Source organism: Chlamydotis macqueenii, chromosome 4, assembly GCF_036417535.1.
Source record: "Chlamydotis macqueenii isolate bChlMac1 chromosome 4, bChlMac1.mat, whole genome shotgun sequence".
Taxonomy (NCBI): domain Eukaryota; kingdom Metazoa; phylum Chordata; class Aves; order Otidiformes; family Otididae; genus Chlamydotis; species Chlamydotis macqueenii.
This window is the reverse complement of record NC_141559.1, coordinates 54,362,150-54,376,914: the sequence shown is the minus strand read 5'-3', so window position 1 is coordinate 54,376,914 and position 14,765 is coordinate 54,362,150. Positions and strand designations below refer to the sequence as shown.

Genomic DNA, 14,765 nt, shown 5'->3' with positions numbered 1-14,765 from the left:
TTACAAAAAGTCAGGCCCAAGACTACAAGAAGACAGGCTAATAAGGTAGGATGTGCAGTACTTAAGAGATTTTCCCTAGTTTCCACAGTTCTGAATAAGGTTCCTCCACAATGCACAGGAAGAGAGCCATGAGTCTCTCCTTTTGAGGCATCTGTAAGGCAATCTACTGCTGGCAGGCTTATGATAGACACAATAAAACAGTGAAAATGGCACATGCCAGAAACTCCTACTCTTCAAAAGAATTTAAGCAACATACTCAATACTTCCAGGAAGTCTTTTTTTTCTATTCCTTATTCACCATCCACACTGAAAGTATTTAGATTATTTCCTTAAATTCTAGTATTCTAGTTTCGAGTGGTGGTTTTTTTTTTTTTTTTTTTTAACTAGAAAAACCCAGAAGGGTAATTCTTTTATTCCAAAGATAGCTGCTGAAAAAAGAATGACAAAACTAGAAAAAAATATACTGGTTAAAATAAACAAATCAGGTAGTCAGCTGCTAGACTGAGTAATGCATCCTCTGGACTTCTTGTCTTTCAGGCTCAGTAACTACTTCAGTACACCACGCAAAGTAGAACCACTTCACCAGGAGGGTGTGCAAGAGGACCACAGCCTGATAGTTACGATAGTTTAAGGAAAAAAAGGTATGAAAATGACATCATCTAGCTAAAAGAAGAAATAAATGTTAATCTTACATATTTTGGATTAATATTCTAACAGCTGCAAAACTTTACCAGAAGTAACAGCCATTGCATCCTTTTACATTTAGGTTTAGAAAGAAGCTAGGCTTGAGCTGCTTAACATTTAAAAGAAATACTGGGGCACTTTCAGATACATTCAGAAGCACAATGGCAGGTACCTCAGGAACAGTAGCTTCAGATGCTATGGATTTTAGGCACATTAGGTCCAGATGGCAGCTGACAGGGGGTAGGGAAGGATCACCTTGTGCAATTAGGTGCCCAAGTCTCATTTTAGATGCCTAAATTCTCTACAGATGAAACCTGTAAGAGTTACATTAACTCACCTGGAGTCCTTGACCATGGACAATTTGAAGCTGCTCTTGAATCTTACGCAACTCTTCCTGCTGCCGATGAATATTTGCCTCTATCATGCGTGTTCTTTGCTCTAGCTGGTCCTTTAGATGTTGCATAGCTCCTAATTGAGCTGAAAACTGAAACACAGGCTGTAGTGCATTGAATAAATTAAAAGCTGAGCAAAAAGGGTGATACTTTATTTACAAGCAGTAAATACACTCCTCCACAGTAGCAAAGAAATCGAGCACTGCTTTTTAAACTGCTAATAACCATAATGTGAGGACAAATTCACTAATATGAAAATATCACAGAACTCACATTTAATTGATGCATCAGAACTCATGAACTAAAAAAAATAATACATAGCAAAATAAATTGACAGGTGTCCAAATCACCAAGACTCTAAAAAAAGCCTTAGTAATTTACATGGTACTGTGGATGTTAAAGCTCTCTCATGTAAAAAATTATAATTGTACCTGTTTACAAAAAAAAAACCAAAACAAAACAAAAAAAACCCACTCAAAGCTAAAACATATGCAATAGTGTGGGAATACCCTCAGATACAAACTGTTGAAGGCTAAGCCCACAGAGAAACTGTTTGACACTTCTACTCTTCCCTAGACATTTGCTATGGGTCGCAAGTCAATACAACCTTTTGATATTTATATCCTATCTACAGGACATAGATCTTTGGTTGGACCTGATACCACTGTTGTGATTTCACAGAAGTGTTCCACAGACTAAGTTGCTTTGTGTTACAAGCATGTCTGTGGAAAATTACCAGCATAGTTGATGAATTTTAAAATTCATGTCCCAAAATATTCTATTTTAAATTGTGTTTATATCTATGTTTCTAACGGCCAAGGCTAAAAACTATAGCCACACAAATAGTGGGAAGAAAAAAATAAAGAAAAAGTGTCAAGTTGGGGAATTTGCAGATTTCAAGAGAATAACGTTAAAGGTGACTTCAGCACGAAAGAATTCAATTTCTTATATTCAGAACAAGACTGTTTAAAAAATAATAAGCAATAAACCTACTCAATTCATACCTGGGACATGCCAGACTGGAGCTGTAAAGTTGCAGGCTGAGACATTGTTGGCTGTGCTACTGGTTGTCCAAGAGACTGGGAGCTTAAAGACTAGGATTTAAAAAAATTGTTCCGTAACTGGAAGAGAATTAACTTCATACTTGACATTAAATAGTTCTTTACACAAAGTGTCAGTTCCAAAACAGCATCATATGAACAGATGATAAAAACAAGTAAATGTTTCCTCAAATATCTAACCTTAAATATTAGAGAATTAGGAACACAAGAGCAACTTATTATATACATTTTCTATACGTATAAAATTTTTTGACTGCTAAAAATATATAAAAGCAGTAGGTATAAAACAGTAAAAACAGAAATTACAACTGTTTTAAAAGTCTTATTTGTAATAAGGGAAAAACTGTTTCAACAAGTCTGGAAGTTGACAACTTTGATTTATTCTTAAACTAATAATTTTAAAAAATACATATTTTAATAAGTGAAGTGAACATATTAGTTCAACTGGAACATGAGCACCAAGTAGATGAAGCATGACATTTTCTCATGTTACTAAGATTTCAGAAACTATATGAAAGTATTCATTAATATTCTTAGAGCCATCAATTTGTAGGAATTCTCTATAGGGACACACACAGCATTATGCTGTTGATTTTTTTTATATATGCATATAATGGCTTATATACATATATCTATTAAAAATGCAGAAACGTAGAAAGAAGTTGTGTATGCGTGAAAGCAGAGATTCATACACAATCTTGCAAACCCTAATGCCAAAAAATAAATATTTACATGCTTAATTACAGTATTCTCTTAAAATGTAGTACACCTAAGTTGCATATTGATAATACAATTCTGATAGTCATGTACTCCACGTGAAATTGTTACAATTTAAATTATGTGTTTTCAGACTAAATAAAACAAAGGTTATAGGGATTTAGTAATACCTTTTAAGGGTGAATTAAACCAATTAAATACAAACTTTTTACATTAAGAGTTACCTGACTACTCAGAGATGATCTTCTTTGCGCAGTCTTTTCATGACTGGATAAGCTTTGCCTTGGAGGAGTGCTAGTGTCCACCGTCATTTTAGTTGGTGTTGCTGACAATGTTCAGTTACAACAGAAAGAGACATGTTAATAGTAATCTCAATTCTGCAATGCAATAATCAAATCATAGTAAGCTTTTAATGAATAAAAAAAAAAAGCTTAAGGCTTGGACTCTTTTTTTTTCACCCTGACTATCCAACAAAAATGCAATCTGATGGATTGAAATAGAGTGTTCTAGGGTCTGCTATTGTACTTTTAGAAGTCACTATACAACCACATCTGAGTGGTCAGCAGATCTCTAAACCATCAAATAGGACATTTTCATTTGCACACTTTTCATAAAATGATGATTAATTCCTAGTTATGCATTTAAATAAAGTAAGTAAAGCCTTCACTACAAGGGCAATTATATTTTCAACAGTTGGTGCTTACATGAATGATCTGATACTGCAGTATGAGAAGATTTTCTTGAACTCCTGGAAGAAGCAGACGGTGTGGGGCTGGTATCAAACCTTTCCAGTGCTTCTTTGAGACTCACTGTGTTTATGTGATTGTCAGACCCAGAATCCTGACTCTGAAGAGACACACACAAACAACAATTACTTTATCTGATTTAGCGCACAATATACATTTCTGTTAGCAAATAGCTAAGACCATGCTGTGTCTAATCAACACCCTTACACAGGTGACTGTGCAGAAGTAGTGCCTGTTTGACACCTGCAAGCTCAGTTTCCATTTGCAGCTTTTATCCTTAAAAGAAACCAAACCAAAGCCATATAAGCCTAGAAACCAAAACGCATGCAGAGGCCACAAACTAACTGCTGAGCTGACCTCCTCCTCTAGCAACTCAACTCACTCTGAACACCAGGGTAACGAGTGAACTGACTATTCATTTGAGAAAGGATGAGTTAATTCCACTAGAAGGAGCACTGTAAGATGAAACTTGCTGAACTGCCAAGGAAAACATTTCTGAACTGCCAGGGGAAAACATGACAGAGCATCTGCACAAGCTAGCGTATCTAAGACTCACTGAGCTTCCAAGGACATTAATTCAAAATGAATTTTGAATACTTCTAAGAAGTGGGACAGAGTCAACACAATGGAACACCTCTTGCTCTCCTGTTGTGAATTCCTTTAAGACATCTTTGCGTGTTGACCTTGGTTTTTCAGATTATGGGTGCTTCCAGTAAGGAAGAACATTTATTTATGAATCAAACTCTGCAGGAATCAGATGGATGTTGCCATATTATAACTATATGCATATGAACTCCTGAAAAGAGGAGGGTAAGTGTTCAGGGCAGAATAGAGTAAAAAACCCTTCCTAGACTTCTTTGATCCTTTTAAGTAGTCATGTTATTCAGAGATCAAAGTAATTACTTTAACTGTAACAGGACAAAACACTTCTTGTTGCTGTGTATTTGCGTACGTATTATTTTTAGTATGAAAGAAAGAAGAGGTAAAATAAATTATATACGACACTCACTTTATCTGCTGTTATTTCTGGAAGAGACTCTTCAATACCAAGTTCTCGTCGTCTTTCTGCTCTCACTTCTGCATAACTAGAAGAACAAAACAAATACAACTACTACATTCTTGGATGACTACAAAACATACCTCAAAAAATAAACTCTTCACAGCTACCTTGCTTACAAAGTATCTCAGGAAGTTTTCTAATGATTTCAGTACATCCAAAAATACCAGCAATACAGCTCTCATACCATTAGAACTTCTCTAATACAGCTTTTTAAAAAAGAAACTTACCTTACAACAGTGTGTGTACAGACAATAAACTCTGGCCTGGAATTCCACTGGTGATACGTGATATAGTAATGTGTTTGCAGCCAAATCCACTGTTGTCCCTTTGTAAGGAATCTGTAGTAACATGACTTCCCTTTCCCATATTGCATTACTATAAAAGTGAAGAATAAAGTTTATTGTCTTTCCAGTCTGTAAATATTGCAATTACATTATAAACAGTATTATGATAGTGACTAAAACGAGGCTTAAAACTGTAGCTTTCTATAAAAAAAAAATTTACACTGCATTTTTGAGAGAACTGCAGAATTCAGACTTCCAGCTTTGTGGGGTTTTTTACATATTCTGAAAAATTTATGTGAAAAAAAATTAAATACAGCTTTATAAAGAAAAACATAGCTGAACAGAAGGCTTATTCTATTATATATTCAAACAATTTTTGCATTTATTAAACATCACGGAGACTTCTAAGTGCTATTGGAAGAACTGGAGAAGCATTATAGTGCTGTGCACTCCAATTTACCACAGTGAAAACTCTAAACTATAAGATAAAGTTAAATCCGCTTTGTAGTTCTGTATCAAAAGAAAAAAGATGAAGATCAGCAGTACAACAATGTCAAATGAATTGGAGTAAAGACACTTCACTCAAATATATCACAAGATTTCACTATAACAGTTGTGCAATTTAATAAACTTTAAACGAAACATCTATAAAGTGAACTTGCTCATTTCAGCAGCTTAGTCGTACTCACAATGCTCGTGACATTTTGCCAGATTATCTAGATCATCCACATGATAATAATCATAGCCTGATGTTCCCAAAACTTCAAATGGAAGATAACCTATTATCGGAGGTGCCCTAATTAATACAAAAAATTAATGTCATTTTATTTTCACACAAATAATGCAAACAAAATTATTTCATTATATAAGTTTTCTTGTTTACAGTATGTGCTCTGAAAAAAAATTAAAATTAAACCCAACACAAGCTATGAGTAGTTAATGCTGAACAAATATTTGGAGTGAACTCCAAATATTATAGCCACCACTGTGATTCAGCTACTATTGCTGCTATACATAGAAGGAATTGCACCTGTGATCCAAGAATAGGAACTTCCATTCTAAGCTATGTCTAGATGTGAACTCTTCGTTGGGTTCTTCAACAGTGCACATTTCCTAAAAAGTAAAAAAATAAAAATCTCTCTCAAAACTGCTCTATTCTAATTCATAAACTCTTTCGAGATTTAGACTTACCTAAAGTTAGTAAACTCCACAACAGTTATAATGTTATTTTTAGACAGCTTCATTGTTTTTGCTTGTTTAGATGCATAGTACTGAGGCAGAATCTAATCTCAGCTGCGCCAGGCTGATACTCAATTGCTTTAAATGGAACAACCCCGGTGTGAGATTAAACTCAAGCTCAGTATCTACAAACACCATAGTACAAGCAGAAACCAATAGTTCCTGCAGGTATGCTTTTAACTTGTAACAAGCAAAAGAAGAGACGAAACACTCCCACCAGACACTCTGATTACATTTTATGCTTATAATGGGTAAAAACCAACATCAGCAAGATGGTCACATTATTTTGAGTTTAGGAGTAGGATTCTTCCTTTTAGTGAATACAGAGTACTCCAAAACACTTTGCCTTGAGGGCACAGGCATGTAATACAAATAAGACATTACTCTTATGTTTAGCACTCATGAACAGTAAGAGAATGATTGTATTTCCACTATTACAACAGATCCTCAAGGTATTCTGCACACCGTTTCAAACGTATTCCACTCAGACATTTACGCAACCAGTGTGTGTCAGTCAATTTCTATTGTCCCCTTCCAGAGAGGTAAAGATGTCCCATCAAGTACTGCGCCCCACGCTGAGACAGTAACAGAGCTAAGCACCCCAAGCTAGTCAGTTCTTTTGTAAACTTCTCTAGTACTGCCTTACAAGAAGAAAGCTGGATGATGGAATACATACATACACACAAATACACCCCTCAAAGAATTACAGTAAGATTGGAGATCAGTAAATTTTTCTTTTTTGGACACCTGCAAACATGTGCCACACTTGAAGGAGCTTACAATGGTCCTCCCATTGCCAGGAACACTGTAGAATCTATGGATGATCAGATACCACAACTACGATACGGAAGCCACTGCTGCACTGATATAATATTCATGACAGATGCAGACAGATGAGCACAGTGCTGCTCTGCAAACATCTATAACTAAAATAGTCCTGCAGAAAAACACAGTAGAAGACTAAGCATTATTTCTACAAAGGGACCACCTTCCTTTTCATTCCGTCAGGTTATAATACAAAGAGTTTAAGTTAAGTGTTTTGCAGTTCTTTAAACAGATATTTCTATGTTTTCTCTGTATAAAAGAAGAAAGTTAACATGTCTAGGCAATGTTTTTCCCTCGTCTTCATTGGTGTCAAATCTAAAGACAATGACCAGAAAATGAGTTATATGATGGAAGTAATGAACAAAATCACTCTGGGCACAAAATTGTGACTCCTGGTGTGACTTCCAGTTAGCAAGATTTAACCTTCAAAACTGAAGCTACCTCTAAAACCAAAAGCTCATCTACCTTCCTAAGATTACAGCATTTAATAAAGCACCACTCATAGCAAAGTAAAAGAAATGACAGAGCAAGTGTATATCCTTGAGATATACTTTTGATCTGTTTTTTCTTTTAATCTAATTATTTTGGCACAACACAAAACAAAAGTAAAAATAACTTAATTGCAGGCAGTAAAATCACAGTAAAAGCACCATTGTTAGAGAGGAGCTGGCAGCAGGTTGGTATCTGATTACTCAATGCATTTATAGTAATGATTTACACTGTAAAATATCCCTGGGCTGAAGCCACCTTGTTCAACAAGGCATCTTGTTGAAGTTGTCAACAAGTCATCTAGAAAAGAAAGGACTTTCATTTGTAACAAAAAGTATTCTGGTAGAATCTTTTTGGCTGGATTCAAGCCAAAATGCAAGACAAATGTTTTAAAGAATGTGTAGAGCCAAATCCCTTCACAAGGGAGCAAAATTCGTGGCACATTTTGTTACAAAAGTAGTGGGGTCATATGCAGAAAATAAAAATGTGAACTTTCAAAGATTACTCTCATGAATACTATGGCTTTCTGCAAAAGCACTGTACCTCCTTGAGAAATTACATTCTAGGTTAAGGAAAAAAAAAAAACAACAAAAACAGAGCCATACACCATCTGAAATGAGAAAAAGTGGTAGATGAGCAAGCAGGTTCTACCTTAAACAAGGCAATCCAGTACTAAAATACACATCTCATTACTGGCTGTGTCATGCATCTGTTAGTAAAATTACTGGGATGGTAAAATTCCTGACATAACACTTATTTGCTAAAGTTCAGTCAATGCTAGCTTTAATCATAGAATCATAGAACAGTTAGGGTTGGAAGGGTCCTTTAAAGGTCACCTAGTCCAACCCCCTGCAAGGAGCAGGGACATCTCCAACCAGATCAGGTTGTTCAGAGCCCCATCCAACCTGGCCTTGAATGTTTCCACAGATGGGGCATCCACCACCTCTCTGGGCAACCTGTGCCAGTGCTTCACCATCCTCAAAGTATAAAATTTCTTCCTTATATCCAGTCTGAATCTTCCTTCTTCTGTTTTAAAACCATTAACCCTCATCCTATCACAACAGGCCTTGCTAAAGAGTTTCTTCCTGTCTTTTTTATAATCCCCCTTTAGCTACTGGAAGACCGCAACAAGGTCTCCCCGGAGCCTTCTCTTCTCCAGGATGAACAGCCCCGACTCTCTCAGCCTGTCTTCATAGGAGAGGTCAGATTGAAAGTCTTCACTCTAATGTTAGTCTTCCTCACAAGAATATTTCTTGGATGAACAGCACTAGTCAAAACTCTTGAGAGGATCTTAAAACCTCTGTAACATGAAAGCTTCCTTAGGCACTAGGGGCACTAGAGGCTAAGAAGTTCAGGTAAAGAGGAATTAAAGTTTGGCCAGATATAATCTGTAAGGCTTTTGCCCTCAGGAGACTGAGAGACCCGAAAGATCATAAATGGATGTTCCTCAAATTTCAAATGTCCTGTTCCTGATGCAGGGAACACAAAAGTTTTACTATAGTACATTCTAAACTGTCAGACTTTAAAAGGTAAAAATATTTGCGAATACTGACAGGTTGGTCTTCCCCCCCGCCCCCAGTATTTCATGAAGCAAAAATCACACATTCAACATCTCTACCAACTGCAGGCATAACAGGAAGAACATTGCTTAGACCTCCATGGGAAGAAAAGGGTCAGATTAAAGATCTCCATGGCTTCAGGAAAAATAAACAATAAACTCTCTCTGGCATGCAGTTTGGAGAGATTCAGTTCCTGTTCAGCCTGACAGAACTGAAGAAGTTTATATGATTTCTCCACAGGCTCCCTACTGCACTTTCAAAGTGCAAAATACGTAGACCGTGCCTTCAGAGGATACCACCAACAATCTTCAACTTAAGACACTAGTGCATTCAACTTACATGCAGAATATTTAAATGTTCAAAGAGTTCTGCATCACAGACAGCAGCTTAACCATTTGCCATATACATTTCACGGCATTTCTTTACAATTGAATTGTAAGACCTAATGTTCAATAGTAGACTACCCTGTATCTTGGTTAACGTATTTGTAAAAAACATAATCTGAATCACAATCACAGACTGTCCTATACTGTATCCTGAGTATTTATTTTGATTCATTTTGGGGAGGAATAGGCTTATACTTAGTAAAGTCTATAAATTTGACACACATCCAATTCTAAACTTGTAAAGGGATCTTCACTGTGCATTAGCAGCTAAGCAAAATGTTGTCTCTCAGCAAAATGTAACTGAATTATTGAATAACAAACTGTACTGAAACAAAAGTTAAGATCTTTATTATCTCAAACTTGACTCTCAGTTGCTGACAAATAATTCAAGCTTTCATTAAGCTCTAAAAGATATGCTTCTGTGTCAAACTACAGCCAGATCATCAGCAGCATAAAATTCACATCCCAGTGTCAACAAAAACTATTAATGTTTCCAGTACTGGAAAGATAACACTGGAATCTCAGTGTTATCTTTCATTGTGTTTAAGTTAAACTTGGTAAATTATATTCCTGTGGACTTTTAAATGTATTTCTTGCAGATTACTATTTCATATGACTATTTAGAAACGGCACTCACCATATGAACTTCATTCGATAATCCGCATAACATTTAACCTATTTCTATGTGCAGTAAGAAACACAGACACTTTCAGCTTCATCTAATAAAATGTCTTATGGTTTTTATTAACATTATTTGAAATGTTGTGTGCATTCTCTGCAAAGTTTTCCTGTTCAGAGTATGTTTTAAAATGATATACAAGTTATTTCATTTTTACATACCTTGATAAATTGAGGTGTAGCTAACCTAACTGTGGCTACAAAGCAAACTTTGTCTTCATACGAAGGCCGGTGCGATCGCTGAATAGTTCCTTCAAAACCGTTGTGCGCTGAATTGGGAACTGAGGGAAGGCAGATAAGGTCAACACAGATTACAATATAAGCATGGAGGAAAACGGTAGTAATATCACAAGACAAATGGCCCAGTATTTATCTAATGTGGTTTGCTTATAACTTAACGTGCATTAAGAAAAATGCTACATATAGGCACATATGCTACACATATACACACACATATGCATGGGAATAGTTGTACACTAGTAATGGGAACAGAACCATGAAGTCACTTTCTCAAAGTACTAAAATTACAGTTAAGATGGTATTATTTATGATAAAGCAGTTTTAAGAAACTAATAACAATTCTAATCCTTATTGGTACCTACTGAAAATGACTGGAATGCAACTTCAAAAATATCTTTAAAGTTTCTCTTTTGTACCAGCTTTTGCTAACTTTTTATTTTGAACTCTGAGGAAAGTATTTCTAGGCTTCCATCACATTCAAACAACACAAGCTAAAGACAAAACTGAGTAATAAAACAGTCAAAGGCACAACAATTATGTCTGTGGAAGAACTAGGACACTGACCTAAGAACAAAAAATTCCACTTACTGAATCACAGAGATGGATGGAATCACAAGTGGACAAAGGATAGAACTAGGTCTCAACGCAGATTAATCACATCTTTCATTTCAAATTTATCAATTATCAATTTAGTTTATCTTTATTAAACTCTAATGATGGTGTCTCCAAAATGCTTTCAGGCTCTTACAAGCCTAACTGGTTCCTTTTGAACTCTAGATTGGAACTTCTACTGAAGTTTCTTCATCTATTTTAAGCTTACAGCTTCTTGCTCTTTCCATCAGAAAAAAAACCAGGTAATTTCATTCCTCTTTATGTTATCCCTTCTCCTTTGTTCTTCAGAGTTTACCCTGCCTTGTAAGCTAGATTTTTAAATTTCTGACTGCCTTCACTGCTGTACTCTGAACTCTTTCCACTGCTTTACCTACTCCTGACAAACAGTGTCAAAAACTGGATGAGGCCATATGGGTGCTAAGAAGTGCAGAGAGATTTCATGTGGTTTGGATTATATTTTAGAAAGACATTTGCATTTTCACAATTTAGTGGCTGGTCATGGTGATTTGGTCATGTTCAGTTTACATTCCACAGTAACTCCTTTTTCTAAAGGACTGCTATTTAGCTGACTGTAACCTTTTCCCCTGTTCATACAGTTTATGATTCCTGAATGTAGAAACTTGCATTTGTTCATAGTCAATTTGTCTGTCCCTCCCCCCCCCCAATTACTTATTTTCTAAATTTGCAGCTGAATTCTTATTCTGTTTTTAGTGTTCTCGTATCATGTCATGATGGCAAACTACATTCCATTATTCATAACAATAATGAAAATTCTGATGAAATCCAGAAGTCCATTAAAACTCCACTTTGATGAACACTGATACACTTTCCAAACAGTTTCTGCAGCTATTCTCCAGCAGTTTGAATTAACATGTGCTTCCCTTACATGTCTGTGAGAATAGAATATGATACTTGTTAAAAGCATATTTTAAAAGTCCATCATTTGTTTGCACTTTGTCCTCTTATCCACACAGTGTGTTACTTTTTGGTATAGGAAACTGAATTGACTTGATGCTATTTCTTCCTGAAAATGGTTGCTATTCAATTCCTTGCTAGCTTCCTGAAGCTCACATATAGTTTCGTTATTTATTCTGGAATGTGTCCCAATATTGAATTGCAACTGATAGGTCTGCAGTTTTCCAACTCCTCCTCTTTCCAAGAAGAGCACTGTATTTGTCCTTTTCAGGTCTGTTTCTTGTTGTTCCTATAATATTACATACCTACATTTGGCACTAAGACTCAACCTCTTGCCATTTTGTGAGAAAAATACTGTATCACATAAAAACCTGTAAGTTTACTTAGAACATACTGGTTTTGATATTTTGAGGGGCGATCGTTATGAAGATCTACTACTGACCATACGGCAAAACCCATTTGTCTGGCTGACCAAATAAACATGCCTCTCAAGTAAATAGTCCACATGGGCAGTCCAAACAGATTAGAGATGTAGTACAGAGGAATAATATTAGATATCTAATAAAAAAATAACTTCAATGCAAAGGAGAAGGAACTCAGTGCAGAAAACTGTAATGACCCATCCACTCATCTGAGGGGTAACTCCTGTCAGTGAAAGCACAGAAATGAAATAGGGGAAAAGCTACATTTTACTTCCCAGCTCACTGTGTAATGAGAACTGCAGGAACCTGATCTTCAAGTTACTTCATCACCTGCCTAAGTATGGATTTCCCTTAACTAAATTAACGCTTTTTATTTTAAAGCATTTGCTTAAATTTTCCTTATATTCTTTTTAAAAATGCTTTACAAAATACTAGTTTTTTTAATTGAAAGCATTAAGCGTAATTACCACATTTTGTATTCCAATGCACAGACATGTAATACTTGACAGGCAGTTTTTCTTCTTTTTCATTAAACAGCATAGAAGTGATATAATTCTGCTTCAAGCTCTTCTTTTGAAAGACTGATTTTAGTTCATCATCAAGTTTTGCACAATGGTCCCAAGCCTGTTTAGCTGTGAAGCTGCCTAAGTATTCCCCTCTAACATTGCTGAAATTACTTACCGTTATTCAAACACTTGAAATTTCCTATAAACTTTACATATTCGTATGTAGGTTGCTCCTTTGGATCTATTGTTCCTCGCAGCATATGGCAACAGAATTCTAGTTGATTCTTTGCTGAGGAAAGAATAAACAAATTAAAAGGCTACACACTTGCTGAAGCTCACAGGCAACATGAAATGGAAAGCACGAATAATTAGGCTGCATACTTATTGACATATTGTAAATGTTGTAACTGCAAATGGCTACAAGCCTCTGCTTTTAACCAGAGTCATATTAACTAACGTAAACAAAAAGAGAACTCCTTTAGAATCTGTGCATGAAGGGCCTGAATGCTAATGAGATAGAAAATCCCTGAAAACTAGAGCTATTTTAAAGAAGCAGCTGCCCTAAACTTAAGTTTACTACAGCATGTGCTTCCAGAACCCATTAGGCTGCTATGCTTTTATTCTTGCCAACTGCTACAGCTGTCTAAATAGAAGCTATATAAACAAGACAAACATTTCTAATACATGGGAATGTCATAGAGTGAAAAGCAATGCAACACTGAAAACTTTACTCTTTGGCAGGGGAGGGGAACACAAAAAGGTCCTTCTGTTCTTCAGAAACTCTGTATGTTTTTGCCTGAGTAACACTGGAAGAAAAGAACTGATCACAAGTGATACAAAGCAGATTACTTGTAACACAACTACCATACTGGTTTAGTCTGGGATAGTGTTAATACAATTCATAGCAGCTGATATGGTGCTGTGCTTTGGATTTATAACTAAAACAGCACTGATAACTCAGTGATGTTTTAGCTGTTGCTGAGCCATGCTTACACAGTGCAAAGGCTTTTTCTGCTTCTCACATCAACCCATCAGCAAGTAGGCTGGGAGTGCACAAGAAGCTAGGACAGTTGCCCTAAGGGATATTTCCTACCATATTGACATCGTACTCAGCAATAAAAGCTGGGAAAAGAAGGAAGAAGGGGAAGACTTTTGTGCTTAAGGCATTTGTCTTCTTAAGCAACCATTACACATGATGGAGCTTTGCTTGCCTGCTGATGGGAAGCAGCGAATTAACTCCTTATTCCGCTTTGTTTGTGCGTGTGGCTTTTGCTTTACCTAATTGTCTTTATCTCAACCCACAAGTTTTCTCACTCCTATCCTTCTGATTCTTCCCCTATTCCACTGAGGGGAGCGAGCGAGCGGCTGTGCAGGGCTGAGCTGCCTATCAAAGTTAATTCACAATAACTACTTACATTTTAAGTATTCTGGTGTCAATGAATCACTTTCCAGTGGACGAGAAGACAATATTTTATAAATTTCTGAATGTTCCCCCTCTGGGATAAAATTAAATACACTCTGATCCACAAGATCAGACTGAAAGAAAAAGATTGAACAAGCATTAAACTAACGCAGGACATACAATGTCACAAAGCCTACTATTTTAATGCAAAACAATTTCAGTAATGTTCGGAAGAACATTACCGACTCAACAAAGCCACCTGCTGGAATACACATGAGTATCTTGCAAAACAAAAATCTCACTTTGATCTGTCTTAATTTTGACACTGCAAAGTATTTAATGAAAAACACTATGAATGTAGCAGATATACATACACATCAAAGTACAACAGAGCTTGTATTAATCTCCCTGGGATGCAACAACTTCAAGTAAAGGAGCATTTTAATTAGAAAATATAGAGTGTTGTTATAGGGCACTGTAACCCGTCAGTGGCATGCAATACATTGAAACGATATCTTGGAACAAAAGACAGTCCCTCCCTCCATCAT

At 36.1% G+C, this 14,765-nt stretch overlaps 1 protein-coding gene across 4 annotated transcripts in view; it reads right to left on the bottom strand.

Moving 5' to 3' along the window:
* The window catches only part of CLOCK (clock circadian regulator), a 46,738-nt gene that overhangs the window by 10,486 nt on the left and 21,487 nt on the right, over positions 1 to 14,765 (bottom strand). For 3 of the 4 annotated variants that reach the window (XM_086747896.1, XM_086747895.1, XM_086747898.1), the window contains 11 exons: positions 14,231 to 14,351; positions 12,991 to 13,104; positions 10,283 to 10,401; positions 5,975 to 6,057; positions 5,634 to 5,740; positions 4,888 to 5,035; positions 4,610 to 4,685; positions 3,559 to 3,700; positions 3,079 to 3,179; positions 2,081 to 2,170; positions 1,022 to 1,180 (listed from right to left, as the gene is read on the bottom strand). In XM_086747896.1, the coding sequence (XP_086604022.1) occupies positions 1,022 to 1,180; positions 2,081 to 2,170; positions 3,079 to 3,179; positions 3,559 to 3,700; positions 4,610 to 4,685; positions 4,888 to 5,035; positions 5,634 to 5,740; positions 5,975 to 6,057; positions 10,283 to 10,401; positions 12,991 to 13,104; positions 14,231 to 14,351 (1,260 nt within the window). The remainder of the gene's footprint in view (positions 1 to 1,021; positions 1,181 to 2,080; positions 2,171 to 3,078; positions 3,180 to 3,558; positions 3,701 to 4,609; positions 4,686 to 4,887; positions 5,036 to 5,633; positions 5,741 to 5,974; positions 6,058 to 10,282; positions 10,402 to 12,990; positions 13,105 to 14,230; positions 14,352 to 14,765) is intronic. The other variant, XM_086747897.1, reaches the window with a different exon arrangement.